We start from the raw sequence: 22,868 nt of genomic DNA, 5'->3' as shown, positions 1-22,868 counted from the left end.
ATAATGTTAGAAAATATAACGTTAACAGACCATCAAACTAAAATCACTGGAATAGAATCAGTTCATCTTTGAGTCCAAGTCACATGACCGGTAGAATAACACTCATGTGACCTTCGACCCCCACATTCTTATCAGTTTCTTTAAATCCAAGTAACATTTACACTAAATTTAGAGAAATTCGCTCAAAGCTTCTCGAGATATCGTGTTCACGGGAATCGGACGATTGGACCAGAAAAACACGAGGCCTCCGGCCACTAGGGGTCAACATCACGGAGACCTAACAACACCAATTCAACATTTAAATTAAAAGGGGTTAATTTCTACAAGTGTAAAAATCGAATTCTCTAAAATACATACGATACAGATCTATCAGCTGATTTATTTATTTTTAAATAAACTATTTATTCTAAATTACTATAAATAAAAACACAAATACATCCAACATCGAAACCATTAAAAATGAATGTTTGACAGAATTAATTCTAATGAACAGAACTTCTCCTGCAGACCAGTGTGTGTCTGTGTGTGTGTGTGTGTGTGTTTGTGTGTGTGTGTGTGTGTGTGTGTGTGTGTGTGTGTGTGTTAGAATGAGACACTTCATAAGAGCCTGATACGACCACAGAGCTGATTCACGGTACAACTGAACCCACACAACTAATCATTAGATTTACATCCGACTGGTTTACAGAACAGAACCACTGGATTTATTGATAATCAGTTTCACCAGTTCCTAATGTGACGATTCACTGTAAAGTCTGGAGATTAGATTCCTAAACTCTGTTCACGTCTTATAAAAAAAAATATGGGTGAAACAGAGCAGTACCACCGGAAATAATAGGGGGCAGTGTAGCTCATAGTTCAAGTGAGATAACCACAGGAAAACAACAAAACAACAAAAGACACACAACTGTTTAGTTTTTCAGCTTTAGCTTCCGGAGTCGAGGAGTCAGCGGATGATCCTGAGCTCGGACAGAGAGTTCAGCAGCTTTGTGCTCAGCAGAGTTTGAGCAGGTTTAGTTTGAGGGAATTGAATTTGAAGCTTTTTCAGATTTCTCTCTCCCTGCTGCAAGGATCTGCCGCCGTCGGCTCGGTCACGTGATCAGCTGCCAGGACTCAGATCTGAATCCTGCAGACGCCTCCGCAGGAGCTGTTCCTGGCTCTGGAGGCGGAGAACCAACCAGGCTGGAAAAACAATCGCCATGGTTTCCAACTCTAAACACAGGCAGGAGCAGGCCCCGCCTCCTGCAGCGACGCCATGTGTTTTCACTGAGCAGCGGGAGGCGGAGTCACAGTACGATAATAACTGGCAGCGGCTGTGGGAGGAGTCTGCACATGCTCAGTACGGCTCAGTGTCTTCAAGCTTTAAATCTCGAGTTGTGTTTTATATAAAAAATAAATGTTGACTAACGGATGAAAACATTCACCTGATTTTTCCTGCCTCAGTTCACATCACGTTCATCTTTTACTCTGATTTCTTTATGTAAATAAAACAAACTGAGGAGATATTTGATCTGATTCATTTTCCAGTTCCAGACTCTGAGTGTGAAACGCAGCTTCAGCTTGTGTACAGAGCGGCAGCGGACAGTGGGGGTGTGGGAGGTGTTACATCACACAACGTGGGCTCGAACACAGACACACATCCAGAGAAACATTTAACCAGGAATCAGATCTGAACATTTTAAACTCAACATGAAGGTGTTTCCTTTATAATCAAAACGCTTCAAAAAACAATTAATCAATTAATCTAATCTGAGGATTGATGGTTTGATCAACAATGAAAATCGTGATCATGTGCAGCAGGTGTTGAATTCATACGTTAATTTGACACATGACGTATAACGTGGAGATTCATTCTTCTCCGAGCGATTAAGAGGTTTTCATGTCGAGAAAAAACTATCGACTGTTCTTCAAACGAGAGTCTGGACCAAACAAATTCATCAATCATCACATCATCGTTCTGCGTTCAATTCATGTTCATCCACCAAATGAATAATCAGCTCATCAGCTTCCAGTTAGAGATCAGGACTCACTGGTTTCACCTCCTGAGTTTCTAATGCTCTCACTCTAACAGCCTCAGCTTGTGCTCTAGCTGTGCTCTTGAGCTCTGGAGAGACTTCACGCTTCTCCTCGAGCTCACGAAGCTCCTGCTCCTCTCAGATGTTTCAGAGGAAACATGTGAAAGCAGTTGGAGCACAAGCTGATCTGCTGCAGAGACTCAAACTTCTGGAAGACGACACGTGAAGAAGGAGTGAAAAATAATCATTCAGATTTGATATTTAACGACTTCAATTAAAGCTGCGGGTTTGATTCCCTGTTGGTTCACATGAACAAGAGTTTCACTGAAGAACAAGAATCTCTTTCATTCATCATCATTTATCAATAAAATAATGATAAATAAAATAATAGTAAATCAACTTTTACAACTTGAACAGCTGATGTCAAAGTTACATTTCTTATTAGAGTATTAGAGTAGCTGATGAGCTTCAGAGATTGTAATTGAGTTGTAATTAGTTTAATTAGTTTCTTCTTCTTCTTCTTCTTCTCCTCTCAGTTCCGGAGCTTCATTCCATCAGTTCGCCCGCCCCCCCGCTGCTGTTTCCCGGCATGCCCCGCGGCTCGGCCCCGCGCACGGAGCTCGTACCTGCACGTAGTTGTTCTCACAGTATTCAGCGACCGTCAGCAGGTTGTTGAACCCGTCCAGGAGAGCGGTTCTCCCGGCAGGGATCTCCACCTCCAGCAGCATCTGCAGCTCCGCCATCTTCCGCGAGGACGAGCAGCGCGTCCACAAGACTGATGCTGAGGGAGGGAGGGGGCGAGCAGCGCGGTCACGAGACTGCTGCTGAGGGAGGGAGGGGGCGAGCAGCGCGGTCACGAGACTGCTGCTGAGGGAGGGAGGGGGCGAGCAGCGCGTTCACGAGCTTCTGCTGAGGGAGGGAGGGGGCGAGCAGCGCGGTCACGAGACTGCTGCCGAGGGGAGGGGGCGAGCAGCGCGTTCACAGAGCGACACGAGGACGAGCAGCGCGTTCACGCTACCACTGCTGCCTTCTCTGATTCACCTGATTCTCTGTTTCTCTGACCCACTCCTCCTCCTCTTCCTCCTCCTCCTCCTCCTCCACTTCCTCCTCCTCCTCTTCCTCCTTCACCTCCTCCTCCTCCTCCTCCACTTCCTCCTCCTCCTCCTCTTCATCCTCCTCCACTTCCTCTTCCTCTTCCTCTTCCTCTTCCTCCTCCTCCTCCTCCTCTTCCTCCTCCTCCTGCTCCTGCTCCTGCTCCTCCTCCTCCTCCTCCACCTCCTCCTCCTCCTCCTCTTCCTCCTCCACCTCCTCCTCCACTTCCTCCTCCTCCTCTTCCTCCTTCACCTCCTCCTCCTCCTCCTCCACTTCCTCCTCCTCCTCCTCTTCCTCCTCCTCCTGCTCCTGCTCCTCCTCCTCCACCTCCTCCTCCTCCTCCTCTTCCTCCTCCTCCTCCTCCTCCACTTCCTCCTCCTCCTCTTCCTCCTCACCTCCTCCTCCTCCTCCTCCACTTCCTCCTCCTCCTCCTCCTCCTCCTCCTCCTCCTCCTCCTCCTGCTCCTCTTCCTCCTCCTCCTCCTCCTCCTCCTCCTCCCTCTCTCACCCTCTTCCTCCTCCTCCTCCCTCTCTCCTCCTCCTCCTCCTCCTCTTCCTCCTCCTCTTCCTCCTCCTCCTCCTGCTCCTGCTCCTCCTCCTGTTCCTCCTCCTCCTCCTCCTCCTCCTCCTCCTGCTCCTGCTCCTGCTCCTGCTCCTGCTCCTCCTCCTCCTCCTCCTCCTCCTCCTCCTCACACCTGAGTTATTACAGGGGAATTTTTGAAGCTTCCTCTTATTTTCTTTTTGAAAAGTTCATCACCAGTTCCTATGATCATCACAGTATGAAGGCTCGATGAGAATCAGCAGCGACCACGAGAACCCGACTCTCTCTTTATGGAATGTGGAAACATTAAATATAGCTCATCTTTCTGACTGGATCTAAATCTATAGCACGTGAATATATATCTTATATGGACTATTTTTAATTTTATTCTATTATATTGTATTGTATTTTATTGTATTCAAATATACCGGCTGCTATGACAACTTAATTTCCCTTCGGGGATGAATAAAGTAATCTATCTATCTATCTATCTAAATACTGTATTAGAGCAGTGGCTCCATCCTGTGGCAAAAAGCTGCAAACACACCCCACACCGAACATGAGCCACATTTCTTTATTTACAAATGACTCAACACAAAGCACTATGTGAGGAACTGTACAAAAACACACATTAACACAGAAGAAGAAGAAACTAAGTGAATCAGGCAGAAACGTCCAAGTTCTCCTCTCCTCTCGAGGAACTCTCCACCTCCATGGTCATCAGGAACTCTGAGAGGGAAACAGCACATTAACACACACACGTACACATAAACACACACACACACACACACACTGACACACACACTATCGTCACCTTCTGTGTAGTCGATATCCGGTCGTGTGGAGATGACGGCCCAGGCCAAGCCCACCAACAGCGCCACCACCAGGTTCACCACGATCCACGGCCGCAGGATCTGCTCCTCTGAACCTGGAGGCCTGCAGGACACACGGGTCTTTAGTTCTCATCTTATCTCCTGTCTTTTTATTGTTTTATAAAGATTATTGCGTTTTCAGGAAAATGTTTTTTCAAACAAAAAAGTCAAGTATGAGAAAGAGAGTTTTCACCACAGAGTCTCGTTGGCTGAAGGATAAAGGTTGATACGGTCGCTGGTCATCTGTTGACTGAGGGACAGGATCAGGGCGATAAAGTATACTGCAGACACAGAGAGAAAAACTCTTCATCACATCATCATCTTCATCATCTTCATCATCATCATCTTCATCACTTACAGAACGAGGCCAGAGCAGCAGGGTCGAGTGTGAGGAATCCTCTCAGAGCCATGGAGGCCTTGGCCAGGTTCACTCTGCAGGAGAGACAAAGATCTGTTACCTTTCAGTTTGTTTTAAATGGAAAAAGATGAGTTGAAATGTTCCTGATATCATCCTGGTAACATGTGTGTAACATGTGTGTAACATGTGTGTAACATGTGTGTAACATGTCAGAGTCCATGTGAGGAACCAGCAGGACGATGTGTGGAAGCTTCCCAGTGAGCGAGTGGACGTGTGGACGAGGTTTCTAACACGTGACGTGAAGCTGAAGAACACAAAGATCCTCTGGGTTCAGCTGCTTGTAATATGTAACATCACCACTAGGTGTCTCTAATTGTCTGTGAAGATTCTGAATCATCCAGGTCACGACATCTTCAGGTATCGAACATCTGAACGTGGACAAGTGGACCTGAACGCATGACAACATCACACTCAACCTGGTGCATCCAATGTGTCATTGTGTTATCTACAGTAGAGCTGCACACACACACACAGACACACACACACACACACCTATCGAACGCCGACACGGTGCTGATGGCGAGCAGCAGGTAGAGCAGCGACTGGGCGGGGTAGGCCAGGGCGTGGTACTGCTGCAGCAGGTTGGGCAGCGTGGTCATCTGCTCGCCCGCCAACACGTACACGACGATGACGTTCCACACGGCGTAGCCCGCCAGGAAGCCGTGAGAGAACAGGCCCATCACCCTGCAGCAGAGGTCAGGGGTCAGGTTAAAGGTTAGGTAAGTGGTTCCTCTGGTTGAGGTGAAGGCGTGCAGACCTGAAGCCGCTGTGGACCCTCAGAGCCACGTCTCTGGTGGTCCAGAACTGTCGGGGGTCCGTGTAGTCGTCCATCAGCTCCGGGTGTCGGAACTGCTCCACCCGCTCCGCCTGGAAGCGCCCTGCAGGGTGAGGTCAGAGGTCAGAGGTCAGTGACCCACATCAGTGCTCATGGGTCAAAGAGGCTGCTGCTGGCTACTGACTAATCCTCATTGGTTGATTAAATAAAGCTGGAACTTATGTTATAATAACAGCCGGAGTTCACAGGAAACGGGAGAAACGACGCTGCAGCATCTTGTCTCTCGACTTCTTACTCAAGTGTAAAATATGATTTATTACGTTGCATTAATCGATCATATCTCAAGTTACTTGGCTGATCAACACCAAACAGAAACTAGCACAGAGTCTTAGGTCAGTACGTTTACGCTGTGACACCTCGATGTGGGCGTGGCCTGTGACCCAGATGTTTAACATCATCTGCAGACAGTGTCGGAGAAGTCCCGTGTAAAGTCAGAGATAAAATAATAAACACATTTCTTTCATTTATAAAACAGAAAAGTTTCCTTCCAGGAGCCGAGCACTCGAGCTGGTTTCAGTTTGAGGATGAAAAGTCGACGTGTGGATGAAGCCTGAGAAATGAAATCAGATTCTCACTCACGGTTCCGCTCCACGAAGACTTTGCCGAGCGGCTGGCTGTGGCTGTGGGGGGCGGAGAACAGGGAATGCTGGGGGATGGGAGACTGGGCGTCTGTGATGATGTCATCGTCTTCGGCTCCGAGGTCGTCGGCGTAGTTCTCCGTCGCCTTCGGCTTCCTGCAGCAAACAATACAGAGGGTTTCATTTCACAGAGCAACTCTGAGGATGTGGGTCAGGAGATTCATGGTCCCCAGAGGATGAGTCTGAAATCGTTCGCCCGCACTGTGGCGAGGGAGGTGGAGCCAAAACACGAGTCTCACTAATAATCATTGTAACGTTAAGTCACATGTTCAGTGTGAAGGATTTTGTCACATGTTGTGTAGTTGGTGTTTGTGAAGCAGCAGCAGGTTGTCGGGTCCGACTCGTTCAAACAGGAACATGTGGGAACATCAAGGCGAGGGGCGGAGCCTGTAGAGCGAGGGGACGGGGCCTGTAGAGCAGCAGGGGCGGAGCCTGTAGAGCAGCAGGAGGCGGGACATGACGATAAACTCTACTGTGGACAGATCAGTGTTGTTGTTTCCAGCTCCTCCACACGGCGTCGGCCTCATCACCAGAAGATCTGGAATCTCCTCGTGTTTCCAAGTGGACGTCTTCGTCTTCTACGTGTCCGGCTCCTCTTCTTCATCCGGAGATCTTTGTGTTCTTCCAGTTTCACGTCACGTGTTAGAAACCTCGTCCACACGTCCACTCGTCTCTGGGAAGCTTCCACACATTGTCCTGCTGGTTCCTCACATGGACTCTGACATGTTACACACATTTTACCAGGAGGCTGCAGGAGAAGATCCAGAACATGTCCAGAGACACTGACTCTGGACATTTGTTCTCACATAGAGAACCTGCAGAACGTGTGAGGAGCATGTGAGGAACATGTGAGGAACATGTGAGGAGCATGTGAGGAACATGTGAGGGAACATGTGAGGGAACATGTGAGGAACATGTCAGGAACATGTGAGGAACACGTCAGGAACATGTGAGGAACACGTCAACACCTTGTATCTATTCGTTCACTTGCTTCCTGCAGCTTCTCACCTTTTCCTCTTGGTCTTCCTGGTCACAGCAGCAGTCGTCTCCTCTCCGTCCACGGGCGACTCCACCATGTCTCCGTTTGGAACGTCTTCTGCTTCCAGGTCTGACAGGACATCAGGGGACGAGAGGACGTTTAGAACAAAGACTCTCAGTGTTCTAACAGGACACGTCCAGTGAAGCTCAGTCAGACTCAGGAACAATCACGTTTCTTCAGGAGACACTTTCTGAGACGTCAGCCTTTAAGAGCTCAAACTAAATTCATAAAACCAGCAGCGGAAAGGTTTTTACCGATGGTCAGCGCCTTCTTCTTCTTCTTCTTCTTCTGTGGTGCTGGCTCCTGAGGCTCCGGGGTCAGAAGGTCTCTGCTGTCAGAGCGACTCCTGGAGGTCAGCTCCTCCATCTCCACCTCCACACCCACTGAAATAGAACACAGGAGAACACAGGAGAACACAGGAGAACACAAGAGAACCCAGGAGAACACAGGAGAACCCAGGAGAACACAGTAGAACACAGGAGAACCCAGTAGAACACAGGAGAACCCAGGAGATGACAGAAGAACTCAGGAGAACACAGGAGAACCCAGGGGAACCCAGGAGAACCCAGGAGAACGTGCTGTGAAGCTGCAGACACAGACTCTGCTCCTCTCACCTTCTCCCGGCTCCTCTCCGTCGTTCACCTCCTTCTTCGGCCTCTTCTTCTTGCTCCTGCCGGTCGGCATGGTGACGTTCCTCTGGCTGAAGGATCAGCAGGATCTGTGGGAGCAGAGATGATTCAGGTCAGTTCAGGTTCCACCAGCGTGTCCACGTGCTGGCGTCTGGTGGAGATAACTGGATTAACCTGAGCTCTGAGGACGCAGGTGAGGAAAAGGTTCAGGAGACAAACACAGGATGTTTAAAACTTCCTTAAAAGAAAATTCAAATCGTTCAAACCTTCAACAGAAAATGAATTTACTTTCATTGTTTATTTACTTTGGGGAAGTTTCCCTCCGTGTTCCTGAAGACCGTGAGGAGGAGAAGTGAGCGAGCTGAAGCTCCAGCGACTCACAGACACTTGTTATGAATCTTGTTTGACCTGAAGTTCTGAATCTGAACCTGAGTGAGATTAGAAAAACTTCCAGTAACATTCTGCACTTTTCTTTTCTGTTTCTGAGATCAACACAACATCTGTCCATCGCCTGGAGAGCAGGTCTGAGAGGACATCAGGAGACGAGAGGACGTTCAGGACAAAGACTCTCATGGATCTAACAGGACACGTCCAGCTCAGAAAGACTCAGAGACAAAAACCTTTCTTCAGGAGACACTTTCTGAGACGTCAGCCTGTAAGAGCTCAAACTAAATTTATACTAATTCCTTATTAATTAACTTTAAACTCATTCTTTAATGACAGGATCATTACATTGCCAGGTCATTAAAGATAAGGTTGTTTAGTTAGTTGTTAGCAGATTCATGCTCATTCAAACAGTTCCACTTGTTATAACCTGTTATAACCTTTACAGTCTGTGGTTATAACCTGTGAAAGACCAGGAAACAGGTGGAGATGTTAGCACGTTAGCACGTTAGCACGTTAGCACGTCTGCAGCTGGATCCCTTCACAGGTGATGGAACCTGAGTCTGTGTTTAATATGAACCCGACATCATGTGATGTTGTTCACCTGCAGCAGTGATGACGACCACAGGAAGTTAGAATGTGAACAGCAACACTAGTGGTCGGGTGCTGCATCAACGTCTCCTCTCTGGAACCGTCTCATGACCGTCTCACCTACTAAATGATTTCTTCCTGGTTTGTAAAGAGAAACTATAAACACACAAACACAAACACACAGCACGTGAAGATGTGTGTGTGGGGGGGGGACCTCACCTCTGAGTCTGAGTCTGAAGGAGACGTCCACACGCTGTCCCTCCTTCACCTGGAGCCGCTCATCGATCCAGGGAAGATCCAGACGACGGATCTGGATCTGGAGATAGAAGCTGAAGCACAACCAGTGAGAGAGGAGCCGGTGAGGAGCAGGAGCAGGAGCAGGAGCAGGAGGAGCAGGAGCAGGAGCAGGAGGAGGAGGAGCAGCAGGAGGCCGGGGGCGGAGCTGCAGATTTGAGACTCATCCCGGGTTTAAGGGGTCAGGTGATCGTGAGCTGAGCCGTGACGCCAGGCAGGAGCTCTGTGATTGGTCGGTCTGCTTCCACGTCACCAGCTGGCTCAGATCCAAATCAGCACGGAAGCTAATAATCTGTCTCGCTGACCTGAGATCAGACAGGGTGTGTGTTGTGTTGTGTGGTGTTGTGTGTTGTCTTGTGTTGATACTTCAGAGGAACTCCTCTTCATCAGTCAGTCGTCCTCCAACTCGTCTTCATTCTTCTGTCCCTTCTTCTCGTTTGTGTCCAGAGCTTTTTATAAACTCTCAGCTGGTCTGTAGAGCCTGGCCACGCCCCCAGGGGACAGGTCAAAGGTCAAACCATCAGGCCACAGAAACCAGGTCACGTAATGAATCCTATTACACACAGACACACACACACACACACACACACACACACACACACACACACACACACACACACACACACACACACACTTATCCTTGTTGAGACTTTAAATTGACTTCCATTCATTGTGGAACACCCTGACTCTCACCAGGACCCGTTCATATCTAACCCTTTACCTACCCACACCTCACCTGTGACCTCTGACCTCTGACCTCAGGAGGTTTAGCTTCAGTAGAGCCCAGCTCTGGTCTTCATGACGTCTCCTGGTCCTGACCGGCTCAGTCCCCCCCCCCCCTAACAAACCCCGGCCTCCGAACCAAACCTGATACCACTTGTAACCATGTGTGATGTATCATGTGATCAGTGGGAGGAGCCAAAAAAAACCACAATGACAACGACAAATAACGTTTGAGTAATAACATTGATTTTATTGATGCAGCAGTTTTTATATTGGAATCCATTTTATTTCTTCTTCCTCATCTATTGGATCTCTGCAGGAGCCCCCCCCCCCCCATGGTATCTGCTGCTGTTCTCTAATCCTCCTTCAATCTGCTGAGCACAGGATTAACCTGAGGGGGGGGGGGGGGGTCACTGTCACTCTGCACAAAACAAAACACGTCTCAACGCTTAAAGATATTTAATTTAGATTTTCTACATGATCATCAGTGACTAACGAGCTGAAATCCTTCCAGCTCAGATTCACTTCTCACTGAGATCAGCATCATGAGGAAAAGATGTAGAATCTTATTATTTATATTTAAACTACACAATGTTCAGGAACATCAGCGTCAAATAGAGATTAGTTCACTTCCTGTTTCCTGTTTATGTCAGAACGGACGTTCTCCTTCTTCAGATGTCATTTGTTTGTGCTTCTTTTAGTCGGAAAACTTGAGAATTATGATTCTCTTGAAACAACGTTACTGTTGTTGTCGGATGAAGCCATGAGTGTGTGTGTGTGTGTGTGTGTGTGTGTGTGTGTGTGTGTGTGTGTGTGTGTGTGTGTGTGTATGTGTGTGTGTGTGTGTGTGTGTGTGTGTGTGTGTGTGTGTGTGTGTGTGTGTGTGTGTGCAGATCCACCAGCTCCACAGAAGCTTCTGTAAACATCTCGAGTGGCAGAGTGTCAGTAGTGGAAAGTAACTGAGTACATTTACTCAGTTACTGAGTACATTTACTCAGTTACTGCAGGTAAAGCAGCTGTGGTTCCTACAGAGAATCACCAGTTTCCTCTCCTCGGCTCCTCGGCTCCTCCTCATCTTATCCTCCATCACCTCCTCCTCATTTCTCTCCTCCCTCCCTCCCCCCTTCCTTTGACCCCCCCCCCCCCCCTGCTCTAGGCCTCAGGCCGGCTCCAGCTCACAGGGATCCACTGAGGCTCGTCCTGCGCCTGCTGGACCAGCGAGCTCAGCTGCACGCCGGCGTCCTGCAGATCCTCGTTCACCAGCACGCGGTCGAACAGCTGCTTGTACTTTGTCTCCAGCGTGTGGGACGTCTCCTCCAGCTGCAAGAAGTCGTCCTCCTGAGGGGACAGACACATGAAACGAGTTCTTCTATCCAACACCTGCGTGAGGGCGTGTCTCTACAGGGGGCGGAGCCTCTTACTGTGAACGCTCTGCTGATGCTGCAGCTGCTGATGAGCCGGGCGTCTCTCCTGGTCTGTCTCAGTCGGTCGGGCTCGGGCACTTTGATGAAGATCACGTACGGCTTCAGTTTCCTGGTCCTCAGCGGCTGGACGCTCTGAGGACAGAGACAGTGAGTCAGCAGGTTGTGTGTCTGTGTGTGTGTGTGTGTGTGTGTGTGTGTGTGTGTCTGTGTGTGTGTGTGTTGTTGGAATTTCAAACTTTTTAGCTATAGGTTGTGGCTGACAGAATTCCAACCAAATAAAGCTAGAGGTAGTTTTAGCTCGATATTATGCTTCATACAAATGATTTTAATAACTGTTGCTATTTAGTGCCAACAAAGTATCTTTTTACTTGTTCTAATACTTAACTTTTTGATATTAACCTCAGATTCATTAAACTCACACAGATCCAGGAACTGTCCCTTCTGGGGCAAAGTCAGTCTGACATTGTTTGGGTCAAGTTGTTGCGAATGTTTACACAGTCAGGTTTGTTTTGATAAAGCTGAAACATAATATTCTTTGCTTCGCTGGACAACAGTTTTGCCCCACATTGCATCTGTGGTTCAAGGTCTTTTATGAAGTTAACAGGTTGCAGAGCAACTATAGCGTCATTGGGAGTGTCTCCCTGTTCACTTCCGTATACCAAAAGCCAGGAGGATGGATTACACCTGTGCATTTCCGAGGAGGAGGAACGACCTGCTGCTATAAAATGGACAGACGCCGGATGTTCGAGGCGCTCTGATACAACTAATGTACTGGAAGCTCATTGCTTTGCTGTAACCTGTTCATTGTTTTCTAAATAAATACTTTGATTGAGCAAACCGAGTTCGGCTCTACTTCTCTTAAAGGATAAAAGAACACGCTTCAACAGTGTGTGTGTGTCTGTTCAGACTGTTTCTAACTCGGAGTGACTCCTGCTCCTCTTCAGAAACTCACATGTGGCTCCACGTCCACGATGCACATCCGTCCTCGTCTCATCACGTCATCGATGGCGTCCGTGCTCGTCCCGTACAGGTGAGCTTTATATTCACCGTACTCCACAAACCTAAATCAGAAAAAGTTGTTTTATTAAATACTGAACTGTATCTATGACACTCTGTGTTATAAGCTCTCAATGATGATCACTGTTGAAGGTAACGAAGCGGATCCCACCTGTGGTGACAGATCATGTACTCAAACAGCTCTCTGGTGACGAAGTGGTATTCTCTTCCTGTCTGCTCCCCCGCTCTGATTGGACGAGTGGTGTCTGGTGACCAATCAGGTGGACGAATCAAACAGAACATTTTCTTCTCTTATTCTTCTCTTGTTTATTTCTCATCGATTTTCATTCATATTTATAAGCTGTGGCCTTCGTTTACAATTGAACTGATATTTGTGTTTTCTCTCATTGTAAATTAAACATTAAAACCGATTTAAATGTATTATGAGAGTTTGAATGAGCGAGTGGAAGCGGTGGTACGTACGAGGGACGGGTCCCTGGAAGGTGGACGGGTTCAGTTTGATGAGTCTCTTCCTCAGTTCACTGACTCCGACTCCTGAGGCTCCTGAACACAACACAGCCGAGCGTGGGACACACACTGATATCAACACACTGATGTCACACAGCAGCTGATGAACACACTGTGGTTTCTACACAAAATGATTTAAAGTCTTGTTTTTCTGTCTCGAAGCAGCAGCAGCTGAGACTTCAGCAAAGACAGAGCTCTTATACTGGATCCTCAGCTTTTTATCTGACTTCATTAAATCAGCTTTCAGGTTTAATGCTGACTCTGCAACATTCAAACATGTTTAAAGTTCAATGACAATAAAACAAACTAAAAAAAGAGACTTATTCTATTCGAGACTATTTATAAGAGAGAAGAACTGAACACAGTGAAAGTCTCGACTTCAGCTTCTCTTCACTGACGTTTTATTTTTATCCAGATTGTTTCACATCAGATCAAATATCCTCTCTTTGTTTCCTGTTGTAAACAGTCAACGTTGTTTTAACTTTGTTTGTTGAAGTACAGTGTGTTGTGTGTGTGTGTGTGTGTGTGTGTGTATTCATCTCTCACCAACAAGGATGATGAGGCGGTGGTTCTCCTGCGGGGGGCGCTGGTACAGAGCCACCTCCTCATAAGGAGTGGACAGAGTGCTGCTGTTGGGGGAGCAGGAGGTGCAGGACTGGCGTCTCCTCCTGAAGGAAGTTCTCCTCCACAGACGGAAAGTACGACGGAAACCAGCTGAGGAGACATTCAACCAATATGGATTCAGAGAGACTGGAAACTAGAGACACGTGAGACAGCAGCTTGAGATGAGGACAAGAGTTCTAATGTTCATGTGTGATGATGTGTGATGATGTGTCTCACCCAGGTAGATTCCATCAGTGACATCACAATCAGCCTCATCTGAACGGAGGAAACATTCAGACTCTTCACTTCAGGGTTAAAGTCTTTTCAAGAATAAACTCTTCTGTTCTATTATTTAACATTAAATACAACAGCCTCGATGCAGAGAATCCAAATACAATCATATTGAATGTTACTGAAAAAGCTTTTATGAAACAACATTGAGGTAAAAGTTCATTAAAACCGATTTTTACTTCAAGTTTCCATAGACTTTTATAATGTTTCATGAAACCCAACATGCAGCTTCATGCAGACTTACCTACCGAAACTCAGCTCCTCCAGATCTGTGGACAGAAGAGAAACAACATGACTCATGGAAAACAAATAGTGTATCACATAAACTGTATATGTATCATATCTATATACAGTTCATATCTGTATGTGACTCTCAGTCATGTTTTACCTGTGAGGCTGCGTTTGTCCTCAGCATCGTCCTCTGGGACAGATATGAAAAAAAGGACAAAAAGACATGATCACAAAATGACAACAATCTCTCAAAGTGTGATTTGATGTAGATGTTGTTGGACGATGTGAATCTTTCAGACTTTAGGACGAGATGTTCCCTGGTGTCTCACCGTTCTCAGCCAGCGTCACTGTGGTCAGCACGGGGGAAAGAGAAAAGACACAACTGTTAGAACAGACTCACACATCCATCCTGAACAGCATCAGTTGTTTCCTAACGTTTCCAGCTCAGTTCATTCAGAAAGTTCACTTCTGTTCAGTTATTCTCACAAGACAAACCAGAGTTTTATAAATTTGTTGGAGATTCAATTTGTTCAGCCACTTTAATCTGTGTCCTCCTGGTTCCTGTTGGACGTGGGGGGGGTACCTGCTGAATGCACTGAGCTGAGTGGTGTTAACAGAGAGTGCTCACAGGGCCGGATGCAGCTGTGGCCCGGTTGGGGCTGACTCCACCACTGCTCCCTCTGTTTACTGTGGAGGACAAAGACACAAAGTGGTTTAAAATCTCACGTCAAACCATCGATGAGACAAACATGTCCTCTAAAGAATTCTCTAAGTTCAGAGCAACAAACCCGACTGTTTGAAATGGAAATTTCGATCGTACTCAAATGTAAAACTGGATAAAAGCAGTAACTCATCCGAAGCAGTGAATCTGTGGTTCAGGTGATAGTCTGATCCCGTGTCACCTCTTCAACATGCTGGCCGAGGGAATGAGTCCGGCACAGGACACGGAGCACGGCAGCTTCCGGGCCTGCCACCAGCGGCCGTCCGACTGGTCCACCACCTCCAGCAGGTCGCCTCGGCTGAACGCCATCCCGGCGTCCGCACACGGGATGGACGCGTCCTGCAGGGGGCAGTAGTCCACCATGGCCTTCATGTACACCTGACGGACAGGGACAGGTTCAGAGACAGGACTCTTTAAGGAGGGATCCTCTGAGGTTCTGTTTCTTACCGACATGTGGCCGCTGCTGCTCTGAGCGGCGTGGGGAACGACCTTGAACAGGATCGTTCCCTGAGAGTGGATCTGAGGAAACAAACCAACTGAACTTCACCTCATTTCACATCAAACCGGTTTTTAAACACTGGGCAGATTCAATTAAAAATCACTTATCACCATTTCTTGTGGTGCAATATGTAGATATTTCACTTATTGGAAATAGCAACACCACAATGTGGGATAGTCCCTAAATAAAAGTGATGTGTTTTATCCTCAAAATTAATTTTCCAGAAATAAGAATAATATTCATCGTGCAGAGAACAAGTGACTGTCGGTGTGAACGTGGAATCTCACCAACCGTTCGTCTCGTTGACTTCACACAATAATAGAACTTGTCTCCTTCTAGGTCCTCAGGTAAACTACAGCAGCAGGTAACTCAGTTCCCTACCAGGATCTGGATGACCTGCTCCGGCTCCAGACCCAGCACCGGGTTCCCGTTCACCTCCACCACCAGATCCCCAGGATGGAGGAGTCCTGAGACACACACACACTCCGGTTACTTCCCAGAGACTACTGTCCTTAACCGAAACTCAGCCTAAACGTAAACTTAACTTAACTTAACTTAACTTAACCGAAACTCAACCTAAACGTAAACTTAACTTAACCTAAACTCAATCTAAACTAAACCTTAAAACATGTCTTTAACTTAAAATTAAATGATTTACATTATAGGGACTTGCTTTTGTCCTCATAATGAAGACACACACACCCAAAAACACACACACACATGCACACGCACACACACACACACACATGCACACGCACACACACACACACACATGCACACACACACACACACACACACACACACACCCAAAAACACACACACACATGCACACGCACACACACACACACACACACACTTCCTGGCTTCTTCTCACCGCTGCGGTCGGCCAGTCCTCCATGAATCACTCTGGCGATGAAGATCCCTCCGGTCTCCTCGTCCCTCCTGATGGTCGCCCCCTGTCAGACCAGTTAACACAACTTTAACTTCCACTTTAACTTTGGCTGCAAACACCAGGTTTTAGTGAAGCTCTGAATGATGAGATGGAAAATACAATGAGTTCAAAATGGAGAGATGAGAAATCAGACATGAGGAAATGAGCCTTCAAAACAATCAGAAAGGCTGAAATCCCTTTAGTTTCACAACCTGTGGTTTTTAGTTGTTGGAGAAACTTGTGTTTAGTGATTAAAGTTGATTCTGAGAGAAATTAACAGAATGACGTCTCAAAGGATTCACAGTTCACCGCTTTATAACTGCACACATCTTTATATAGTCAGTGTGTATTCATCGATATGCAAGGAGGGAAATGTAACCTCTGCTTTGAACCCATCTGGTGCAGGACACACAGAGCAGTGAGCAGCCATGTACGGCGCCCGGGGAGCAGATGTTGGGGGAGTAAGGTGCCTTGCTCAGGGGCACTAGACAGGGTAGGGAGAATCCTCTTGGATTTTTTGGACAGATCAATCCAGGTTCGTCTTTTTGTTGTTTCTCCGTGGAGTCGAACCAGAGACGAACCAGAGACCTTTTCTGCCCAAAGTCCAAGTTTCTGCCACTAGTCCACCGCCTCTGATGATGATGATGATGATGATGATGATGATGATGATGATGATGATGATGATGATGATGATGATGATGATGATGATGATGATAATGATGAAAATGATAATGATGATGATGATGATGATGATGATGATGATGATGATGATGATGATGATGATGATGATGATGATGATGATGATGATGATGATGATGATGATGATGATGATGATGATGATGATGATGATGATGATGATGATGATGATGATGATGATGATGATGATGATGGTTCCTGGATGAAATGGTAAATGTGGTTTGAGGGAAAAACACTTTTCAGTACCTGTAAATATTTTGAATATTTCCATATCATGGATTCGATCCAGTGACTAAATGTTTGATGTGAGAGAGTTGAAATCTGCTCCTGGTGGTGAAAACCTTAAAATGCTGATTTGGATTTAGATTGTTTCCTGTTTGTGAAAAATGTTCTCATCACTTTCTCATATTCACAAAGCAAAAGATTTGCTGGTTCATCAGTTTCTGTTTCCAGATCCAGAGCAGACGAGGGGAGGAGTTTGTTTTCGGCCTATTTCTTCTTCTTCTGCTTGTTCTTCTCCTGCTTGTCCTTCTTCTTCTTCTCCTGCTTGTCCTTCTTCTTCTTGACTGTCAAACAACCTGAGCTGTTCTGGTCTTGTTCATCCTCCAGAGAGACTCGAGAAACGGATCCATTACTGAACCTCATCTGTCCGTTACTGCCACTGGCTCCTGCCCTGTAGGGGGCACCAGACACCACCAGCGTCCCCTTCGAGCCTCCGTTTGTTTGTTTCCGACTCTTGGACGTTGGAAAGCCGTCGGCACAGGAGCTGACGGACGAGGATGAAGAGGAAGAGGAGGAGCGAGAAGTAGAAGAAGGGGAGGAGGACAGGTGGCGTGGGTACGGTGTGGGGGGTTTGCGGACCACTTTTGGAGACATTGAGGAGACTCTTGGAGGAGGTGGGGGAGGCGTGTGCTGTCTCGGCCTGCGTGGCGGTGACGCCTCGGCGTGTTTGCTCGCCACGATGAGCCCCTGGAGCTTGTCCACCACCTCAGCGAGCAGGTTGAGCGCCTGGGCGTTCTCCTCCACGCTGTCTGTGATCAGCTCCGTCACTGCCACCATCTTGTGTCCCAGGTGGCGAACGTCCTGGGTGCCGTGCTCGATGCTGCTGGCCGCCGTCTGAACCGTGGACCGGAGCTCCTCCACGCTGCACTGCCTGGCGAGGCCTCCAGGCGGAGGACGCTCACAGAGGTTCGGTTGGTGAACCTGGTTTTGTGTCAGTTTCGGTTGATTCCTGCTTCCCTCGTGACGCGGTGCGGTGGAGCAGTGGCGTGTGTTGGGACGATTCAGCGTCTCCTGGTGGTTATGAGGGGCAGTCTGCCTGGCGGGGGTGGGGAGCGTGCTGACACCCGGCTGGTGGGTGGAGCGCTGAGCTGCAGGACTGGAAGGTGCAGTTCGGGCTCGAACAGGACTCATCCCAGGACCAGGTGGAGCCCGGCCGGGGGTGGGGACGATCCTGGACTGTCCTCCTGTCGTCCCCTTCTGGTACAGGACCGTGGAGCTGCTGACACTGAAGGCCCGGACAGGAGGAGGAGGGTAGGCGTAGTCATCACGGCTTGATCCGTCTACTCCGCCCTCATTGGGTTCGGTTTTCTCTGAAAAGGAACCTCCATGCACAGAGGATGGAGACAAGGAGGAGAGATGCCAAGAGACAAGTGAACCAGGTGTGATTAACAGGATTAAAAAGAAGAATTAAAGAACAGAAAACACTAAAGAAGCCAAATGATGACGAGAGGATTTGTGATGAGTTGAGCTTCTGCAGTTTATTTCGCGGATGAACGAAGAGATGAAGAAATGATCAGATGATGAACTGTTGTCCGTCCTCTCCTCCTCTTACCAGCACGGGACGCAGGACTGAAGACGGAGGGAGCTGATTGGTTGAGCTTGTTCTTCCAGAGCTCTGTGGTCTGCGGGCACAAGCAGCAGCTTCCTGTCGACTGGTAGCGAGGCAGGAAGGGGCGGGACCGGTCTCCTCTGGGGAGGGGCAACAGCCTGGCTTCACTGTCAGTCATGCTGAGCTCCTCCCCCGACCGAGCCCGTCGACCAGGGGCGAGGCGCTCCAGCGTGAGGCGCCGGAGGCTGCTCCAGCGTCTACCCCCCCCATCGCCTGCACTCGCTCTGCGCTCTGATCCGTTCTTGGTGAGGGAAAGATCAGAAACTATGAAGACTGATGATTCTGTTCAGTCAGAGTCATAACTGAGTTCTAGAAATACATTTCTATACTATTTAGTCTTCTCATCCTTTTATTTTATGCTCAGGACCTGATTTCACCTCCTCACATGTATTTGTGGTTATTTCGGTTAAAACTGAAATCATCCGACCTCTGTTATATCGTAGTTGTTGTGTTCTTACATTGATTTTCAAACCTTCAGAAATCTGTAGTTTAAATTAAAAGTGATGGTGTGTTTTATTTATTTGCCTGTTGGTGGCGTCACATCCTTTTGGTGAAACTGAAACAGTGAAATCCTGTGTCTCACCAGCGGCTGGTTGTTCTTCACCAGACACACGATCCTCATGGCCTCCTCGTCCTCAGGGAACTGGTCCGGCAGCGGCGGTAAGACCGGTCCATAATCTGACTGGGCCACGCTGTCATGGGACGACAGGAGAGCCTGGGAGGGACAGACAGGGAGTCAGGGGGTGAGGTACAGACCAGGGGGTGAGTACAGACCAGGGGGTGAGGTACAGACCAGGAGGTGAGGTACAGACCAGGGGGTGAGGTACAAACCAGGAGGTGAGGTACAAACCAGGAGGTGAGGTACAGACCAGGGGGTGAGGTACAGACCAGGGGGTGAGGTACAGACCAGGAGGTGAGGTACAGACCAGGGGGTGAGGTACAGACCAGGGGGTGAGGTACAGACCAGGAGGTGAGGTACAGACCAGGAGATGAGGTACAGACCAGGGGGTGAGGTACAGACCAGGGGGTGAGGTACAGACCAGGGGATGAGGAACAGACCAGGAGGTGAGGTACAGACCAGGGGGTGAGGTACAGACCAGGAGGTGAGGTACAGACCAGGAGGTGAGGTACAGACCAGGGGGTGAGTACAGACCGGGGGTGAGGTACAGACCAGGGGGTGAGGTACAGACCAGGAGGTGAGGTACAGACCAGGTAACAGACCAGGTACAGACCTTGGGTGAGGTACAGACCAGGGGGTGAGGTATAGACCAGGAGGTGAGGTACAGACCAGGAGGTGAGGTACAGACCAGGAGGTGAGGTACAGACCAGGAGGTGAGGTACAGACCAGGAGGTGAGGTACAGACCAGGAGGTGAGGTACAGACCAGGGGGTGAGGTACAGACCAGGGGGTGAGGTACAGACCAGGAGGTGAGGTACAGACCAGGGGGTGAGGTACAGACCAGGAGGTGAGGTACAGACCAGGGGGTGAGGTACAGACCAGGGGGTGAGGTACAGAACAGGAGGTGAGGTACAGACCAGGAGGTGAGGTACAGACCAGGAGGTGAGGTACAGACCAGGGGGTGAGGTATAGACCAGGAGGTGAGGTACAGACCAGGGGGTGAGGTACAGACCAGGAGGTGAGGTACAGACCGGGGGTGAGGTACAGACCAGGAGGTGAGGTACAGACCAGGGGGTGAGGTACAGACCAGGGGGTGAGGTACAGACCAGGGGGTGAGGTACAGACCAGGGGGTGAGGTACAGACCGGAGGTGAGGTACAGACCAGAGGGTGAGGTACAGACCAGGGGGTGAGGTACAGACCAGGGGGTGAGGTACAGACCAGAGGGTGAGGTACAGACCAGGGGGTGAGGTACAGACCAGGGGGTGAGGTACAGACCAGAGGGTGAGGTACAGACCAGGGGGTGAGGTAAAGACCAGGGGGTGAGGTACAGACCAGGGGGTGAGTACAGACCTGCAGATGAGGTACAGACCAGGGGGTGAGGTACAGACCGGAGGTGAGGTACAGACCAGGGGGTGAGGTACAGACCAGGGGGTGAGATACAGACCAGGGGGTGAGGTACAGACCAGGGGGTGAGGTACAGACCTGGGGGTGAGGTACAGACCAGGAGGTGAGGTACAGACCAGGGGGTGAGGTACAGACCAGGGGGTGAGGTACAGACCAGGGGGTGAGGTACAGACCAGGAGGTGAGGTACAGACCAGGAGGTGAGGTACAGACCAGGGGGTGAGGTACAGACCAGGGGGTGAGGTACAGACCAGGAGGTGAGGTACAGACCAGGGGGTGAGGTACAGACCAGGAGGTGAGGTACAGACCAGGAGGTGAGGTACAGACCAGGAGGTGAGGTACAGACCAGGGGGTGAGGTACAGACCAGGAGGTGAGGTACAGACCCTGGGTGAGGTACAGACCAGGAGGTGAGGTACAGACCAGGAGGTGAGGTACAGACCAGGGGGTGAGGTACAGACCAGGAGGTGAGGTACAGACCAGGAGGTGAGGTACAGACCAGGTACAGACCAGGAGGTGAGGTACTGACCAGGGGGTGAGGTACAGACCAGGAGGTGAGGTACAGACCAAGGGGTGAGGTACAGACCAGGGGGTGAGGTACAGACCAGGTAACAGACCAGGTACTGACCTGCAGGTGAGGACACCCCAGCAGACTGGACAGTTCTCGAGCCTCAGCTGATGGACGGTGAAGTGTCTGGATCTCAGCCATGATCTGAAGGAACAGACACAGAATTCGATTCTTCTTCTTCTCTCTCGGGTTCTTCACGTGTGTTCGTACTGTGGCTCCAGCGAATCGACCCCACACGTCGGAAGCAGCTGACGTGGTGACTCGTGGTTTCATCAGATTACAGACGTGATCAGAATCATGGAACATGTGTGAGTATGAACCTGGTGAGAAAGGCCTGAGGCGTAAGGCAGGAAGGGGCTGGGCGTCGACCTCTGGAACCGCAACAGGCACTCGTACATCTGGAGGGAGGAAACAGGAAGTGACATCATCAGTGGCTGGAGGGAGGAGACAGCAAGTGACATCATCAGTGGACAGGTGTCGCTGCGTGTCAGTGGCCACGGAATCGAACCTTCAGCAGCGAGCTCAGCCACGGAGCCGTCAGGAGGTCACAGAGCAGCTGAGACCCGCCCACCTTTCTGCTGATGGCTCCACCCACATCCTCCACCACGCTGGACAGCACCTCGCTGACCCCTGCACACACACACACACACAGACACACACACACACACACACACACAGACACACACAGAGACACACACACACACACACACAGACACACACAGACACACACACACACACACACACACACACACAGACACACACACACACACACACAGACACACACACAGACACACACACACACACACTTTGACATGTATAGAACTGGATCGGCTGCTGCACTCCAATCACCTGACTCATCAATAATCTCCTGATGAGACGGATTTCAAATAAACACAAAATGTACAATTGTCCTGTTTGAATAAACTTTATTGAAATTGGTCAGCGTCAGTGTGGCCAATAAAGAATCTGATCATGGGCAGGTTCAACGTGATGGAGAATCTTTATTTCTGAATGAGTTTGATTTCACTTCTTCGCTGCCAGAGATTATTAAGATCACTGTGTTATTTTGTGACTCATTTGAGACTTTGTGTCAATGATCTGATAATGATTATGAGTATGATCCAGATGAGGGGAATGAATGAGGCCCTGGAGCATCTCCAGATCCCGATATGCAGAAGGTGAAACCCAGACATGTTGGTCTCAGACAGGACGAACGTGAGTGAGGAACCGAGAGCTGGAGACACTAAAACCAACAGAATCACTTCTAACAGTCCGTCCAGATGAAGGTCAGCGTCTAATGGATACAGGGACGAGTGTGTGTGTGTGTGTGTGTGTGTGTGTGTGTGTGTGTGTGTGTGTGTGTGTGTGTGCTTCTCACCGTCCTCCATTGCGTGTCTCAT

At 49.0% G+C, this 22,868-nt stretch overlaps 3 protein-coding genes across 26 annotated transcripts in view; all 3 read right to left on the bottom strand.

Moving 5' to 3' along the window:
- Positions 1-2,758, bottom strand: part of LOC133021505 (abl interactor 2-like) — an 18,440-nt gene extending 15,682 nt beyond the window's left edge. For all 24 annotated transcript variants that reach the window (XM_061088391.1, XM_061088388.1, XM_061088393.1 and 21 more), the window contains exon 1: positions 2,642-2,758. In XM_061088391.1, coding sequence (XP_060944374.1) covers positions 2,642-2,758 — 117 coding nt within the window. The remainder of the gene's footprint in view (positions 1-2,641) is intronic.
- Positions 2,759-4,308: 1,550 nt separating this feature from the next.
- LOC133022145 (transmembrane protein 237A-like) lies at positions 4,309-8,133 on the bottom strand. Its single transcript, XM_061089171.1, has 10 exons — positions 8,064-8,133; positions 7,704-7,832; positions 7,419-7,518; positions 6,352-6,506; positions 5,695-5,815; positions 5,430-5,621; positions 4,878-4,951; positions 4,713-4,800; positions 4,462-4,583; positions 4,309-4,376 (listed from the first exon to the last, which is right to left on the bottom strand). The coding sequence occupies exons 1-10, from the start codon at positions 8,131-8,133 to the stop codon at positions 4,309-4,311; spliced, it is 1,119 nt and encodes a 372-aa protein (XP_060945154.1).
- A 3,089-nt stretch (positions 8,134-11,222) lies between these two features.
- Positions 11,223-22,868, bottom strand: LOC133022006 (MAGUK p55 subfamily member 4-like). The gene is made up of 20 exons (XM_061089018.1): positions 22,847-22,868; positions 21,977-22,098; positions 21,789-21,866; positions 21,529-21,612; positions 19,465-19,596; positions 16,238-16,319; positions 15,745-15,830; positions 15,312-15,383; positions 15,046-15,242; positions 14,727-14,830; positions 14,473-14,490; positions 14,301-14,333; positions 14,161-14,181; positions 13,859-13,897; positions 13,565-13,732; positions 12,974-13,054; positions 12,663-12,756; positions 12,447-12,555; positions 11,492-11,626; positions 11,223-11,408 (listed from the first exon to the last, which is right to left on the bottom strand). Exons 1-20 carry the CDS (start codon positions 22,866-22,868, stop codon positions 11,223-11,225), a joined length of 1,863 nt encoding a protein of 620 aa, XP_060945001.1.

This window comes from Limanda limanda, chromosome 16 (genome assembly GCF_963576545.1).
Source record: "Limanda limanda chromosome 16, fLimLim1.1, whole genome shotgun sequence".
In the NCBI taxonomy this organism is placed as follows: Eukaryota; Metazoa; Chordata; class Actinopteri; order Pleuronectiformes; family Pleuronectidae; genus Limanda; species Limanda limanda.
This window is presented reverse-complemented; position numbering and strand designations above follow the sequence as displayed.